Source organism: Aythya marila, assembly GCF_965140915.1.
Source record: "Aythya marila genome assembly, chromosome: 8".
In the NCBI taxonomy this organism is placed as follows: Eukaryota; Metazoa; Chordata; class Aves; order Anseriformes; family Anatidae; genus Aythya; species Aythya marila.
Window position 1 is genome coordinate 24817536 of NC_139049.1, and position 14570 is coordinate 24832105.

Here is a 14570-nt window from a genome sequence, read left to right on the forward strand (position 1 = left end):
TGTTTGAGATAACGCTAGTACAGAGTAATAGCTAATGTATCTGAATCAGTCCATAAAGTCCTACTTCATCTATCTATACCATCTAATTCTCAGTGGCTCCCCCAGAATGGCTAGTCCTCTGTTCGCCTCTCCGAAGTTTCCAGACACATAAATAAACCAAGCACGGACAAATTGGGTCTGAAGGTCTGTTTCTCAGATAAATCTGGCAGCTGCCTCAGTTTATTGGCAGTTCATTTATCATCTCAAGAAAAATATTGATGGTTCTGGAGACATAGGCCCTTTCTGCATCCTGGTTGAAGGAAAGCTGTCCTTCCTGGCGGGCTTTGGAAAGAAAGTCAATGCAACAAATTCTACTTGGCAGACATGTGAGGGATGCAGTGCAAACAGGAATCATTAAGCAGGGAAGAAAGGACACTAGGATGATAACTCTATTGGCCTAGGAAGGGCCCAACCTTAAATCCTTATGGTATCAAATCCTTAAATCCTAAAAAAGCAAGAATATGAGGATGTGAGACTTAACAGACACAGTCATGGTGTTCTTGAGGTGAGGTATTACTGCTACTACACAGTAGGAGACGAGGAGTTTGAAACTATGTTCTGTCTACAGAACCAGCCACTTACCAGACCTTGAAAAAATCCACAACAACTCAAAGATAAAAAGGCTTGAAAACAGGAATAATGGGACCAAAGTACTATAGACCCTCTTCCCTTGGGCTGGCAAAACCATGTGGTCCTGGCTCTACCACATAGCTGTGTTAGCAATCCAGCTGCCCCTCCTTTAGAAAGCACTGAGGAGGACAACTGAATCCTCTGAGCCATTCCCATCCCCTACCTTGATTAAGCCTCCTATATTCCGCTTGAGTAGCCTGTTTAAGGATTTATTGAAAAGAAGTTTGAGATTGGTCATGTACTGAGATGGTGGAAAGAAATCTCACTTTGTACATCTTCTTCAACACTGCTCCAGCCACATGTCTGCAGAAACCAGACCCACATATTTGATGCTCTGCTACACAAGGTGTCTCAAGTAGCTACCTACACACTGGATTTCTGAGGGACTGGGAGATGAAGAAAGGATTAATGGGTTTTTACCTGTCATTTGGTCTTCTGTGGCACCGGATGACAGCTGCTGCTTTAATAAAGGTTGCTTAGTTTTAGAGAAAGTAGTAAGTAGCCTGACAGAACCATACATGCAACCCGACTGTGGGAGTATGTAATCCAGGAGTTGGTTTGCCAAGAAAGAGTAATGAACACCAATCATAATGACAGAAAGCAAGGTACTTGGGATGTTGCTTTAATACAGCAGTTTTCACAAGCCATGCAGCAGCAGTTGATTCCTAGGCTCTCCTCACCATATGACCAGAACCCCAGCCTATGCCGAACAGAAATTCAGTTACCTTAACGGGCTTTGAATCCCTCATAAGTTGTAGGAAATGGAAAAGTACAGCAAAACACACACAGACTGTTAAGCGCATGAGGAACAGGACGCACGATGATTACAGTGTGTACTCTGAAGCTGAAAGCTGCATCTCTCATTTTCTTGCTTATACCTGCTTGTGTGACCAGGGCAGGATTTATCCTGAGCAAAAGCAGTAACCATAGTGCACAGCAAGTACATACACTGCCGTTAGAGTCATCGGAGTTGATTCTCCATTGCTTAGCAACTCACAGAGTTGTGTATATCTGGAAGGAAAGTGTAGATGATATACCAACTCCAGAAATGATTCTGATCTGGTAATATTTTCCCACTCACAGTGTACGAGATAAATATTCAGAGAATAACTATGTAGGCTAGGAGACTTCAAACTTGAAAAAAAGAGGACTGATATGAGCACCATGGGGAAAGCAGATGGGGATCAATGCCACTTCCAGTGTAAAAATTAGGAATCACAAAATAAAGCATGCAGGTGGTAGGTTTAAAACAAACAAGACATTGCTAAGCTGTGGAAATCCCTGGCAAGGAGTGCTGTGTATACTAAAAATTCATACAGGTTCATGGGAGACAAATCCATTGAGTGTTACCACAGACATAATCAACATCTATAGCTGTGGGATCCCAAACCACTAATTGCTTGAAGCTGGGAGAATATTCAGAGGAAGTATTATTATTTGCTTATTCTATTATTATATCCTTCTCAGGCTTTTTCTTTTGGCCTCTATCAGAGATGAGACGCTGCGGAGAACTGATTTTGATCTGAGCTGATTTGGCTGTTCCATTAAGAGTTGAGACATGGGAGAATCAGACTCATCCCGCTCTTACAGGAACACAAAGGTGACCTTTCTGAACACTAGATCAAAGCTGCAGATTATCTTTACTTTCTGACTGAAACATGCTCAGACTTTGCTGCTGTGAGCCCCGGACAAAGTGTCACTTCTAGGTTACAAGAAAAGCTATTGGCTTGGGGTGAGCATGTAGCGGCCTTGCCTTGAACGTGTATTCATTTCACCCATGGACTGTACCTGCCACGTTTTTCACCCCTTTCAACAGTGGCCTGATGGAGAAGATGCAATCTGCTTTTTCAGGATGCCACGAGATATCCTTTAAGATTTTCAGAGATGTTAGCAATAAAAGCTTGCAGAGAAAAGGAAAATGAAGTATGGTCTCTAGTCATTAATGACAGGCCCAGGAGGGTGATGAGATGTGGGATCTGTTTCCTGCGACTTTTCTACTATCCTCCTCTGGTTTCTAACAATAGAGATGCAGCTGTCCCTAGTAGAAAGATTAATTTTGGTCTCTGTACTCATTCAGCCAGCTATTTTTCATGAAACTTGTAGGAATGTAATATCTCTGAGACCTTCATCACTGTCAAATTTGGTTGCAATTGGTCAAGCAGCTGAGACAGACAGATACACATATAGCAAGACACTAATTTCTTTGCTGAGTTTCCTAAAAAAATGTCTCTGATGCCCTTTTGGGATATTGGTCTGAGAAACTAAAGATGTAGTAGTAAAAAATAGCTTCTGTTCCTTCCCTAGAATTCCCTTTAATCACCAAAAAGACCTGCTGAGCCTTCAGGTGGCAAAATATAAAAGAAGGAATAGTTTAGCTGAAAGAAAGCACACAGTGGGCAAAAAGCAGAAATTGGGCGTGTCTGAACAATGAAACACCATCTGCAAAAAATCCAATGAGGTGACAAAAAGTCATGGAGGACACATGCAAAGGGTAGGGATAATGACCTAAAGCCACAAACAAGATGGTGAGGATACGGACACAAAATGGCCAGGCACAGAGGAGAAGACCCAGCCAAAAGCGAAGAGGCAGAAGAAGGGAAATATGACAAACACAGAGACACACAAACACCAGTACAGGCTAGCAGAATAGCAGGCAGAGACCTATCAAAGAGACACCGACTGCAATTTTTCTGTTTATTGCTTTTTGAAAACCGCTTCATCCTGAATAGCTTTTTTCTCTTTGTTCCCATTGACATTTGGGAAAGCTCCAAAGCACATCACTGGCTAAAGCCCTCTCCCAACCTAAATCTTCAACCCACAGATGTTACTGTTTTTTAGTCATATTAACCACCCCCCTCAGACATTTCCAACAAATTGTTAATAACTTTTAAGCCCTGCTCTCCGTTGCCTTTCAGATTAGCCTTGCCCTTTCCTTTGCACTTAAGTTTAGCAAGTGTTACTAATAGGAATTTAACATTTACCAAAGAATTATTTTAACTACGGGTCTAATAGCATTTGTATGGTGTTCTGAGCACCCAAGAGCCTTGCTATCAGTTCCATATGCTTAGTTTTGTCTAAGTTGCTTATAAGACAAAGAAAAAAAACCACAAGTTTACGGAAAAGCCAGTTGAAAAGTGTTCAAGACCTTGAGAACCGGATGCAAGAGGGATAGCTGTGCATGGAGGGAGCTTTCCCCCTTACATATATTAGCCACAACTCTGCAATCAGTCATGTAAATCAACTTCACCTTCCAGCCATTCAGTGAAAGCATCACTTGAGGTTGGTCAAAGTTATTTTCTCCTGTGTGTAAAAGAAATACTAATGGACAAATGTAACAATGTTTATTAACAGTCAAATGAATTTTTATACCATCAACAAGAACATTTTGAATTACAGAGCTTTGTGTTTACAGTCCACTGACTAAGCTGGCCTTACAGCAACCACAAGCCATTGATAGCTTGAATGGAAAGCAGTGATGGGGATTTCGATCAGTAAAGCCTTAGTGACAGTCTAGCACCAGTTAACATACAGTCTCTGAGATGAAACCCCAAAGGCTGAATTGGATATAAGATCATTTTTGGAGCTGGGCTTCTTCATCTTGGCTGGCTTATAGGTATCAGTCTTCTCCTGTCGCTGGATATAGCCCTACCTGGGCCAAAGAGCACATTCTCCACCAGCACTGAATCGAAGATGGCTGGCAGAAAGCAGGGATGATATTTGCACATGTGCCTCTGTAAGACACTATGCTCCAACTGTCCACAGGGTCCCTACTCCCAAATAGGATTGTAAATATTGAGAGCTCCCAAGTCACTCTGTGCAAATTCCCTAGCCCAGGCTCACAGCTTCTGAAATCTTCCTGCACTTGCTCTTCAAAGAAGCTAAGCTCCTGTATTTATGGCTAAAACTGACTTGAGAGTATTTCTGAGCTTCTAGTCCACTTCTGTACGCAGCCTGCTTATATTCTGGTCCCACACCAACCATCTCTTCTCTTCCCTGCACCTTAGCATCCTCAGGAAAGCAACCTGTGCACACAAGAGGAAGGAAAATAAACCACACCCTTATGGGTTCCCTCCTTCATGACACACAGCATCTGGGGACACCACAGCTCTAGAGCAAACCCCAGTGCCCACCTGCTGCTCAGCCTGACTTGTGCCTGACAGGACAGGTGGGCTCACAGCACATCTGATGCTTCATCCAGACTAGGTCCTCAGTTTGTACACTTCCCTTCACTTGGATGTAAAACAGGCCTGTGAGTCTGACCTGCTTGCCCTCCTTCCCCACAGAAAGCCACGTGAATGCTTACAGAACAGGAGGTGTGCAAAGCACCTGGGCACGCAGAGAAATGACCCAGTTACTCATGACCACTCTGAATGCAGCAGTTAACTGAAAGACCATTTCCCCATGTGCATGGTGTTTGATACCTGGCTCCCAGCCAAAAGGTAATGGGAATCATATAGTTAAATCCCCAGGAAATGCTTTGAAGATACCTTCCAAGAGTGATATTCTGCATTTGAGAAATAAATAAATAAACCCTTTCTTTAAAAGAAAAAAAACTCACCTTTATAATAGCACTTTGCACTTTTATAGCATCTTTCATCTGAGGCTATCAAAGCACTTTGGGATGCACACACTAAGAAATCCATTACAAAAATTATAGATATTCCTAACTTGACTCTAGTCACTTGCCTTAATTTCCATTTCTTTACTGATACTCCCAGACAGTGTCTGCATAGATTGATGCAGTCAATGCTACAGGCGACTAGATAAACAAATCTACATACAAATACACACTCCCTCCCCCCAACTCCCTCCCTTACAGCAAAATTAAGTATATCTCTACAGCACTGTCCAGTGTATTGAACTCTGTGGGGGAACAAGGTATATGTATGGGAACACCATACACTACTTTTGACTTTCATTCCACTGCACGTCATTAAACAGACTTTTTCTGTTTCTTAATTTTCTTTGAGCAGGTCCCCCAGTATATATCTGATACGAACAAACACGCAGATTCTTTCTGGGTATGAGCCAACAGCTGCAACCCTGAAAAATATCAGCTTCTTATATCATTAACTGAGTTTCCATGGTGCCCTGGGGCAGAGATATTGATGCTTGACAGCATTATCACTATAAAGTAACTTTACAACTCTATAATTTAACTCTATGCTTCCAGTAATATTAAGAGCATTTGAAATTGTGGCTGTAAACCTTGACACTCTTTCACACAGACTGGGGATTTGAAAGAGGATTTTGTTTTCTTTCCTCAAAGACAGCCCAAAACATGGTATTGAGAAAGAACCGAATAGTGGAGAGATGATGTGCAAGGAGGTCACTCTTAGGGAAATCTCTGCAGGATCAGGATTAATGCCACTTTTTGCAACACACAGAAAGGAGCCTGTTTCTAGGAGCTTAACAGAAGAAGGATGAAGAAGTAGACCTCTGGAGGTCTTTTGCTGAGTATATGCCTGACTGACTTGGAAATCATCTTGGCAACAAGCTCTAACTCAAGTTCAAACATAAAGCACACTGGGTAACCTCTGCAGAGCTCCCTCAGCTTTATCAGCACAGCCTTTCATACCTCATTGGCTTTTGCTAGTAATGTTGCCTTTATTGGGTGGGAGCAAACCTGCAAGGGCTATAATCTGGCTTGTGAGGATCTTCTCTTAACACGGCAAGGAGGATCAGGGCAGGCAGTTTCTAAAAACAGAAATGTAAAAAAGCCCAAATAGCCAAGTACATTGCCCTAGAGGACTGGCAGATCCATGAAACTCTAAAAGTTATAGATGCCTTTACTATAATTGCAGTTTGCATACAGATTTCTTTTCCCCAGGACAAGCATCTACTGAGATCCAAGTACTCAAAGAGGAATCTGGGTATAAACAAATGACTGCTTCCTCCAGCGGATTTAAGTTCTCAAATCCCCTGTGGTCAACCAGCAGGCTTAAAAGTTAAGAATAAGAGCAAACCTGTTGGTCCCAACTGTGCTGACAGTCCAAGATTCAAGTACCTGCTAGGTGCCTGAAGAGACTCCAGTCAATCTAAGCTTTCATTCTGCATGTACCAGTATGCACGCAAGCTGTAGCCACATAAAGACATCTTTTATGTCCATAAACACAGCAGAGAGTTTAGCAGTGCAACTGTGCCTTGTTTAATGGATGCAAAGCTTCCAGTTCAACACATACAGTGAAATAGAAAATACCAAATCATATCACTGCAACTTGGTTCAGCTGTAGTGTTAAAATATCTAACTCATTTCTCAGCTGTTTGTGATGTGAAAAGACTTACCTTGTGAGAATAGTTGGAATGTCTCTTACTTCTGTGTTCTTCACCAATTATTTCCAAAGTGTTCTTTTGTTTGTTTGTTTTAAAAGAAGTATCATTAAATTCATTCTATATATTGAGGGCTTTGAATCAAAGAAGTAAATTGATGCACTTAGCCATACAAAGGAGAATCATTCCATCAGACACCCCATCTCCTGCTCTACTCAGAAGTGACTTCAACAAGTAAATCCATATACATAGATGATTAAAGGCCTGTCTTTGGGTGGGGGCCTCCCCCACCTGAGAGAAACCATTAAGATTAAAACGCACCACAGCTGAGGACACGTTGCTAGTTCTGTTGCCCACCTATCTTGATGATTATTCTCTCTACAGCTACTGGGCTATAATCATACCAATTCTTGCCTCATCTCCATCATTTCTATCTTCCACCTTGTGGCAAGGCTTTGGAGGAGCGAAACCCTTTATGCTCTCTTATGGGCTGCCTGCTGTGCAGCAGGGATCCTACTCAAACACTCTAAAAAAATGAACCCAATAGATTTGAAAACTGTTGATATGAGGCTCCTTTACTCGCCACTCTCAGGTCAGGCTGTGATGGCTGCTGCTCAGCGACTACAGTGAAAAAGCAATTCTGGGTGTGCTATCAGAGCAGCACTGAGTCCTCCAGGGGTTTCATCCTTCCTCCCCCTCTTTTATCTTTTGCTCCGTGCCCAGCTCTGAGGCTGGTGTGTATCCAGACAGCTCAGCAGCTGAGCTGCTGGTGGTGAGTGCTGTGGACAGTTTACATGCTTTGTGTCATAAGCCCAGTAAGTGCCTAGTAAAACATGGTATTTTATGGAAGCGTATCAGCTCATTTTAAAGCTTCATTACCTGATGCTGAGCAAACTGTTGCTATGCCACCTTTTAATCAGTTGCCATCAAACATGTGCATGTGTGAGAAGGGTTTTAAACATTTCTCTGTCCACTTACTTCCAACAAGCCTACAATCTTTTTATTATGCCTTCGAAACAAAGTCCATTCACTGTTATCTACAGCACGTTATCATAGGGTACCTATCAGTTAGACACAGACCTACCAAGCACACACATACCTCTTAAAGAAGGTGTAACAGGACATTCAGGAAGTTACACCTGATGCAGTGTTTCCATCCTGCAAAGCACAAGAGGCACTCCGGCAATAACCATCACCTACATCGGGCTAATAAAGGCCCAAGACATTCATACAACCATGTTAGCTCTCTTTATTTTGGAAGAGAACAGAAATCCAGCACTCCACAGGATGCTGGGATCCCCAAACACACACTCTGCACAGAGTGATGGAAGTTCCTTCACTCCCAGATTTCATTTAAAGTAAATTCTGTGCTTTTTTTGTTTGTTTGTTTTTTAATAGAACAATCTAGATGTAATCCTCTGAATACTCAATCTTTGAGGTATTAATTTTGGAGAATATATTCAGTCATACTAACTGGAGAAACTGGGAAAAGATTTTCACTTTTAATGATACCTTCCCTTGCTATTTTTAATTTTGTTCTTCTCTTGTTGAAAAAAAAAAAAAAGTTACTGCCCACACTGACAATGTCAGAATTTAAGTAACACTATTATGCTGAAAGTTCATCCCCTATTTTCACATATGTAAGGTACCCATTTATCTCAACAATTGCTAAGTATGCTTCAGTCATGCAAGTCTGAACAAAATGCATAATCTTATCCAGTGTAGAAACATATCTAATACAGGCTCACATAAAGGCTTGTACAGACTGTGGTGTTAGCACCTAAGCCCTAAGCACCTAACATGAAGAGAGTAAAAAAAAAAAATTCATACCCTTGTACAATGGCATGAAAGGGGGTGGTACTGTGATCTTATTTGCCATGAATGCTGTAAATGAAAGAGGCTGACAGGTAGAATTGCATGCCACCAGTGCAAACAGAAGACTATTCACAGTTTGTTCAGTTTTCTCACCTGTCAGATGGCTTTATTTCTACCAGGCAACTCTAGAAAAATGTTGGGCTAAATAAATACCTTTGTAGAATCCGGAGATTATCAGTTGTTTTGATCTCTACACGAGCTAGTATAGCTCGTTTCTGAATATGGGGTATGGTGTCCTCTATAGGCTCTGCTCAAGACCGTGGGTTGCATAAATTCTGTCCATTCTCCAAATTGGAAGCTGAGTCTCAGTTTGTAGTTTGTCATCTAACACTGTAAGCTTTGAACAATTTCAGCCACCCTGATCCAGTTTCTATTCAAAAACGAAATAAAACAATAAAACAACTCTATAACCTAATAGCATCACGGTGGGATGTTCATCCTAAGAAAGTAAAAAAACAAAACAACAAAAAAAAAAAAACACAAAAAAAACAAACAACACAAAAAAAAAACAAAGCAACAACAACAACAACAAACTCTTAAGAAATAAGTCTTTGAAGGCAGATTTCTTGCAAACTTTCCCTATCAGTTCACGGTATTTGGGCTCACTGTATTTTCTTCATTTATTTGCTTGACTTGCTGTCTGCATGTAGCTAGATAGTTAATAGAAGCATGCCTGTCCTTGGAGGCCAATGTGAGCTGACTGCCTGTGTCTTTGGTTCAGGTCCATTAAAAAATCTGAGCATTAATTAATCACTGACTTGCAAATAGCTTGGAAGAACTGTTCAAGCTAAATGGGAACATTCTGCAGTTGTTTTACTTTTGGTCACAGGCACTTCTGTGAGATGAAACTTCTCCCTTGCCAGGATACAGTGTGCATAAATCCAGCCGCTCCTGTGTTAGAGCAGACCAGCCCAGAGACTGCCTCAAGCAGCTCCATTTCTTTCTCTAACTAGGAAACTGCACACATGAGGAAGAGCTGTCATAAGCAACCCTCCTGAATCCTTTTGAAAAGGAAATAATAAAACCTACCCAAGGCAAAATGCCAGCAGTGCATACTACACGGGCAGTCTTCCTTGCTTGCTCTCTGCCAGTCTGGTCAAAACCACCCTTTTCTCCTTTTTCACTCAGCTAGGTAAATCTGGGACTGTGGAAATCAAGTCAATACCTGAGTTTGCCACACCTCACCAACAAGAAGGTTATCTGTGAACTGGAGCCTGCTTGCTGCTGACAGGTACAATGAGCGAGCTGAGAATAATGCAGCTGTCTGAAGAAGACAAACCAAGCAAATGGGTAGAGACACTAGACCCCACACCCAAAACCTCTGTAACGTGAAGCACAATAAAAAAACCTTCATGGAAAAAGAAACTAAGCCAGCATGACCTACAAGTCATCAAGAAAAATGTATTCAAGGGAATTGTGATCTCATTTGTGTTGGGACTCTTCCCACTCCTCACTGCTAAAACTGCTTTTGATAAATAAGGCTGATAAATAAGCAGTTGTCAGTACAATGAGTACTAAGTGAGGAGGAAAATTAAAAGTGAAACTAAGGCACATGTTCTTAAAAGGCCAAAATACCAACATAAGAAAATAAGTACCCAAACCTAACAACATGAACATTTTGTTCTCAGTGGCAAGATGCAGTATATACGTGTGTTGTGCAAGTTATTCCTTGGAGATATTTAACCTTACTGGGCAAAAAGGAGCTTGTATTTCAAATGATAAAGTGTTCTAAATCACCTTGATATATTCAGTCCCCTTCTTCCCCCAAATTTTGCTTTAAGAGAAACTAAACCAAAAAAAAAAAAAAAAACCAACAACAAAAAAAAAAAAAAAAAACACAAAAAAAAACCACCCAAATGATTAAGAATTATTTTCCTTGCTCCCCAGTTCTCCCACCATGTGCATACATACACAGATAATGAAGAATTATGTGTCATATGAAAAATTTTCCCTCGCTACCCTAAAGCTGTAAACCTTCCCCTACTTCCAAAATGCAGTGGAGAGGTAAATAGGCAATCACAGCTAATCTTCCTCCCTCTGCAATATTTCTAAACCTGTGGAAACTTCAAAAGCTACCAAGATAGAATGACAAAATGAAACAACACGCCCAAGCTTAAAGTGTGGGTGCCAGTTATTTAATTAAGCACAATGACAAAAAGTAAAAGAAAAACATAAAAACAGATCATTAGACCAGAATTCTACAAATTGTTGATACACTGAGATAGCCAGATGGATACATGTTTTTTGAGCAATGAGACATTGCATGTACACGAGTCCTCAAAAATGCGAACAACTCTGTCAGTTTTATTTGTAGAGCTTGCTTTCCATTTCTTTGTCAACCGGTATTAAAGATCTGGCCCTGAGGCAGCTGCAGAACCTAATGGACCCTTTAGAGCCTTTTGGCTGCAGTTCAAAGGCAGAGAAGATATTTTAACTCAGCACCAAAGATGTAGTTTCAACTTGCTATTAAAACAATGATACAAACACAGGTATAATGAGAGAATAAGGGGAGAAATGAAGAAAGAAATGGAAGACTGTGGAAGGGAATGGATCAGAGGCTCTCCAGGACTAGTTTCTGTAATAAGTGTGTGAGACAATCTCCTACAAGAGGGAAATAGCTTATTTGATCTAATATGCCTTTCTCTTCTTGAATTTCCACAGTATGGAGAATCAATATGAGGGAAATTAAAGCATCAGGAGCAGACTCACATTTCTACTTGTGTGTTCCTATCTCAGCAAACTCTTATTGAGATAGAAGTATTTACCTTAAGTGCTCAGTTCACGTGCGCTGCAAGAGGAGGCAGGATTTCAAAAGGATACATGCTTCTTCTGTGTAGGGGACAGCAGTTGTAGTTCCAGCCACGATGTAGCTGTAGAATGAGACTTCTAGTGTGTAGCAGTAGGACGTATCATTTAACAGCCCACCAAGAAAACGCCTGCCTGTCCCTGCTTTCACAGCATCTCGGTTGAAGGATGTACTGGACTGCAGAGGAAAGAACACAAAGACATGAAGAGTTCACGAGTGGAACAAGGGAAGGGTTGGGAAGGAGTCTGTTAAAATAGAAAACAGCAAAGTTCACATTGCCGAATCCCAATTATGTTATTTGAGACCGTGATATTTTTCAATGGTGGCCTGGAGAGACCATTAATGGAAATACAATTCTGGCGTATAGGCTATAAATAACATCTTGCAAACTTTCACAAAATTAATCTCAGTTCACAAGTCACATTAGCTTTTCTCCTTCCCTTTTGGATAATACTTAAAGAAAGCCTGTTGTATGCACGAGCCAAAAGGGAACTCTCCAGACCCTACATCTCAGAAGTTATGATGGATCATTATTTGAATATTTAGTTCCTTCTCTCTGCTGCATTCTCCTATACCATAAGCATTCCCCCCAACTCCTTATCCTAGACTCTTTAAGCAAAGTAGAAATACAATAGTATTTACATTTTAGTGAAACTTTTTTACCTAAGATATTTGATTAGTTTTTAAATTAGGTCACACAAATTTCCACATCACTAACTTAGAATGTTAACTGGATGTTGCTCTCTGGGTGGAAAAATATACTACACTATTTAACAGCGTTAGCAGCACAGTACAAAGGACAGTATTTTGTGCTATTACTGAAGATCTGGCTTTAAGAACCATACAGCTTTATGGCTATTCATTTGAGGGGTGGAGGGAAGGATTCCAAGTATTTCCATAAATGAGTTTTAGCTTTCCTTTGAAGGCATGACATCTTGACACTCAAGGGGAGATCATCAGGTTGATTTAAGTCTTAGAGCCTGTTTCTACCGACTAAACAGAAAAATGGAATCTGATTTCATTTTGGCTACCAGACCCTATCAAAAACCTAATAACCATTAGACTGAGTCAGTCTGGGCTTAGCACAACCTAATGACCATTAGAGAGAGGAGAAAAAAAAGAAGCATAGCAGATCCAACTTGGTTTGACTGTGTAGAAAGTCTTAGTATCTTCTGCACTGAGACTTTCACATTGCCAGAGAAACGTAAAGAACCCTTAACATATAGCTTACGGTTCAGCCATTGTGCCCATGGTGAATTATCTGAGCTATCCAGGGGGTCCTCCTATTGAACCTTGCATCTTCTTTTACTAACACAATGTTAGTATGTATCAAATCTTATCAAAACCAGGGGATATAAGACTTTTTTTTTTTCTTTTCTTTTCTTGTAAATAAGATAAATAAGTAAATAGAAGAGATGCAATCATTCAAAATGTTAAAATCCTGTAGACTGAGAGAGTCATGCTAACACTGAAATAAGCAACAAAAAACAAACAAACAAACAAACAAAAAAACAAACAAACAGAAATACCTGTGGGTTTATTAGCATTCAGAATGTTTTCAAGGCTCTCATGTTATAAAAAGGAAGCCTTTCCAGGTTAATTAGAGTAAGATGGAATTGGGTTTCTCATTAGCATTATATATAGAGCTTTCTAAAAGTGACGTCATCTTTGTGGTAACATAATATTTAGCTTTGTGGTAAAAGGTACACAGAATGTATTCTGCTATATACTTATCATATAATTTTCTTCAAATTGCATGTCAGGAAACTTGAGGATGCTCTGAATACCTGGACAGGGAGATAAAGCGCTCTTGAGAACTGATGGAGAAATTAATTGCTAATTTGTTCTATGGAATGAAATACTCAAGGAGGTTTGGAAGAGGGAAAGTTCTCTGAATACCTGCAAAGTCTTCAAAAGACTACCGAGACTCTGGAACTGAGGAAAGCTCTGTCTTCACTTAAGATCAGAAGCAGAAAGGAAGATGATCATGCTCTTGGGGATTGCCTCAAGTACACACTGATTTCAGTGGACTGTGCTTCATGTTCAAATGAATGTGGAACATTTAATGCACAAAAGCATCAGCTGGTGAATATGGGTGTACGAAGCATGTACGAAGCCAGCTCAAAGAAGAAGACAATGTGTCAGAACATGGCACTGCTCAGCACAGGAAAAAAACAGAGAAATGTTAGAGAAGTGATTCAGGGCAGACATTGGGGACAGAAATGCTCCCATAGTTAGGAAACTCAGGTACTGATTGACGTAGAACATCTATGAAGATTATGGAATCTCATCAACTACGTTTAAGAACAAATTGGACAAGTATCTGTCAGGTATCTGTCCATCTATCTTTGGGATACAGTTTGGACACGAGCTCCTTTTTATATCTGTATTTCCCATGATTTCAATCAGGCTCGAGAAAGGTTACTAGTTGAATTCCTCAGAGATTATTCTTGATATAAATCTTACATAATATTTTCATCACAGTCCTTGGCACAGTAAAGGAGGACCATGCCAACAAAATTTGCTGATGACACAATGTGGAATGAATCATCATTATGGAGGAGGCTCTGAGTATCATACAAAAAAAAGCAGTGGGATGACTTTGAGAACTGGAGTGATAGTACGCAGATGAAACTCAGCTGCACAAGTGCCAGGTCATGTACTCAGGGCCTAATAAAAAACAATCTCTGCTATAAGCTGAAACCTCATCAGCTGGAAATAGATGAAGAGAGATCTGATGTATTACTTCACTGAAGTGATTTTTGCTTTCTGGCAGAAAATAGCTCAGAAGTTGGATCTAGTTATTGGCAAAATTATACTTGACATATTTCAGAAGTGAAGCATAAGTAAATAATTCGAAGAAGGATTTTTAAATGGCCAAAAAAGAAAACAAAATTTAGATCTTTCCAGAGTTTGGAAGTAGCATTTTATAATGCTATTTTATGTTGTA

The 14570-nt window shown here is 40.4% G+C and overlaps 1 protein-coding gene across 1 annotated transcript in view; it reads right to left on the minus strand.

Moving 5' to 3' along the window:
* AGBL4 (AGBL carboxypeptidase 4) overlaps positions 1–14570 on the minus strand; it is a gene marked incomplete at both ends in the record, with an annotated part of 937634 nt that overhangs the window by 81783 nt on the left and 841281 nt on the right. The window contains one exon of the mRNA XM_082766598.1: positions 11635–11797. Within this exon, the coding sequence (XP_082622724.1) occupies positions 11635–11797 (163 nt within the window). The remainder of the gene's footprint in view (positions 1–11634; positions 11798–14570) is intronic.